This window comes from Dendroctonus ponderosae, unplaced genomic scaffold, assembly GCF_020466585.1.
Source record: "Dendroctonus ponderosae isolate FM_Combo_2020 unplaced genomic scaffold, Dpon_F_20191213v2 Dpon_F_20191213_6, whole genome shotgun sequence".
Lineage (NCBI taxonomy): Eukaryota > Metazoa > Arthropoda > Insecta > Coleoptera > Curculionidae > Dendroctonus > Dendroctonus ponderosae.
Window position 1 is genome coordinate 702,498 of NW_026018814.1, and position 2,595 is coordinate 705,092.

The window sequence follows — 2,595 nt, forward strand, 5'->3', positions numbered from 1 at the left end:
CGCTACACATAAAAACTGATGATGGTGGAAAAATACACCGAAACGTATTTTAATTGATAAATAAAGACAATAAATGACTGAAACCCAGGAATTAAGTTTTGATTTGGAATTGAAACACTGTGAGGAAAGTAGATACGGTTTTTAAAGCCCCAGTGGGCGTAAATGTATCCAACCCCAGTTGATAAATGTTTTTTGCAGTGATTTCTCTGAGAGGATGTTTCTGTGCAACTCGATGGTTTGGACCTGTTCGATGACGGGCAAATCGGGGCTCACCTACGTTGAGGCGGAAGAGAGTGAGAAACATGCAATCGAGTGCCTCAAAGCGTTCCCCAACCAGCTGAAGGTGCCGATTTTGTTTCTGGCCACGCTCACCCAGAGGAACGCCTTTGGGGCGATGGCCGAAGACATTTTCGCTTACATCAAGGACCGGTACTTTGTGGGCGAAAACATTCAAGCCTGCTTTACCAGCAACCAGTGGAAAGATTGTCACATTATATCTGTAATTGCGCCCGAAGAGGAGAAATGCAAAGCGGAAATCGTACCTAATGGGTAAGTGAATTCAGTGGTGCGATAAAACAGCAAACTTAAAAAACTGTTCCCCAGCAATAAGACCGGTAAGGAGCGGCATTTTGTGCCTTCGGCCAATCTGTACAAGTACGAGATTGAGCACTTGGACGCAGATGATAACGATATTAGCGAAATAATGATCGTGGACAGCACCCAACTGCGACGAGTCCATTTAAATCGAGAAAAGGTCAAACTGTTTTTGAAGCAAAACGTCGAGCATGACTCGCGAGGTGTGTTCGTTGTTAAACCAGCCCTTTTGGAGAAGTACAACATCAAGAATGTGATGTGGGAGACCATGTTCGATGGGCCGTTGCCCACGTTCCACTCTGTCAGATGTAAGGACAAAGAAGCCTCGAAGAAGCACCGACAGGAAACAATGACCAAATACCTGCAGAAGAATGGAGCGACCGGGACGGGCGTAGAGCAGGGCGAGAAGACGGCGCAACTTTTGAAAGTGATGATGCAAAGCAAGGAGAATTATAAGCTTCTAAAGCGCCAAATGCTCGAGGAGAAAGCCCAGCGCAAGCAGCAAAACAAGGAGAACAACAACAAGTTGGCCGTTCGGCTTCGGGAGTGGTCCAAACCCAAGGAAGACTTGGAACTGGAAGACCACGTTGTAAGTGCCCAGTTGGTTTCGCTCTAAAACTTGCATCTAAACCACTTTCCTTGCAGAAATTGCCAGTTCCCACTCCAGTGGAATGCAACTTGCCAAACAGCTACTTCGGCGATGTGCTGGCCATTCTGGAGTTTGTGCATTTCTTCAAGAAAGTGCTGACGCCCAAGGACTTCTTCCCCGAGGGCCTAAATCTGGATATCATGGAAAGGGCCTTGCTGAAGATGGAAGTGGCCGGCCCCCTAACAGATTTAGTGCAGATGTTCTTGACTGCAATCTTCAATTGCCAGGAGGAGGAGTCGAACAGTTATAACACCAGAAGCGAGGCACTCAAAGGTAGGCCAACTCGCCAGTTGGAAGCAAAGCCTATCGTGAATATTTTTCAGGAGTAAAAGCGGATAATCATTCAATTGCTCCCAGTCTGTATCAGAGCTCACGCTCGGCAACGTTGGCGTCTAAATGGGCAAATAAATACCAGGGCTTGCCAACCTATCGGCTTCCCCTCTATTCTCTAACGGTCTCAGAAGTGCTGCGCATTCACTTGCTCTCTTCGGGCGCCCGAATCAATGATATTGGATCCAAGTGGCGATATGCCCAAAGAGGCGGCTACACAAGCGAAGACGACCCGGGCTTTCAACTGAGACTACGTGAGGCGCACATTCTGAAAGCTCTATCAGTGTACAACGTTGTGCAACTTGCTATCGGGGACAAAATTAAAATCATTACTTGCCTGATGAACCAGCTATTGACCTATGCGGATGTCAGAGACATTATTGATGAACAACTCGACAAGGAGCGCACCATCAAAGTGGGGCTGAAAAGCATTCGCTCCGAGGAGCGGAAGCGACAGTTTGAGATGGCCACGCAGCGCGCCAAACTGAAGAAGGAAATGGCCGGGAATCCCGAGGCATTAAAGACCAGCCTGCAGCAACTCAAAGAGGACGTCGAGAGGAAGAACGTGCACGACCAGAAGAGAGGGGAGACGCTCACCAAGTCACTCACTTCCTGGCAAGTGATGTTAGGGAGAGATCGAGCATATAGGAAATACCTGAAAGTCGAAGCCGTTCCTGGCCTCTTTGTTAATTGGGAAGATGAGCTGAGTGGCACGTGTATGGATGCACCCACTGCACAATATCCAGAGTTGGTAAACGCCCAACGTTCCGAACTAATGGCGCATATTGACAAAATGTTCTCAACCCCCGTCATCCAAGATAATCCGCTGAAAATTGAAACACCTGCATCACCGGAGAAAGTCAATGGTAAGAGCCGCCGTGTTTATTTCATTTTTTTCTTTAATTTGATTCTCCAAAGCTTCTTAATAAACACCTGAACTCAGTATATGCTTCATTAATTTCACTTACATACTTTCCTGACTGTGTTTCAATGAATTCCTGGGCTTCAGTCATTTATTGTCT

The 2,595-nt window shown here is 47.1% G+C and overlaps 1 protein-coding gene across 3 annotated transcripts in view; it reads left to right on the plus strand.

Annotated features, from left to right (window-relative positions):
* Window positions 1-2,595, plus strand: part of LOC109542318 (bromodomain adjacent to zinc finger domain protein 1A) — a 9,058-nt gene that overhangs the window by 1,522 nt on the left and 4,941 nt on the right. For all 3 annotated transcript variants that reach the window (XM_019911502.2, XM_019911504.2, XM_019911503.2), the window contains exons 2-5: window positions 199-549; window positions 604-1,183; window positions 1,240-1,516; window positions 1,567-2,439. In XM_019911502.2, coding sequence (XP_019767061.2) covers window positions 199-549; window positions 604-1,183; window positions 1,240-1,516; window positions 1,567-2,439 — 2,081 coding nt within the window. The remainder of the gene's footprint in view (window positions 1-198; window positions 550-603; window positions 1,184-1,239; window positions 1,517-1,566; window positions 2,440-2,595) is intronic.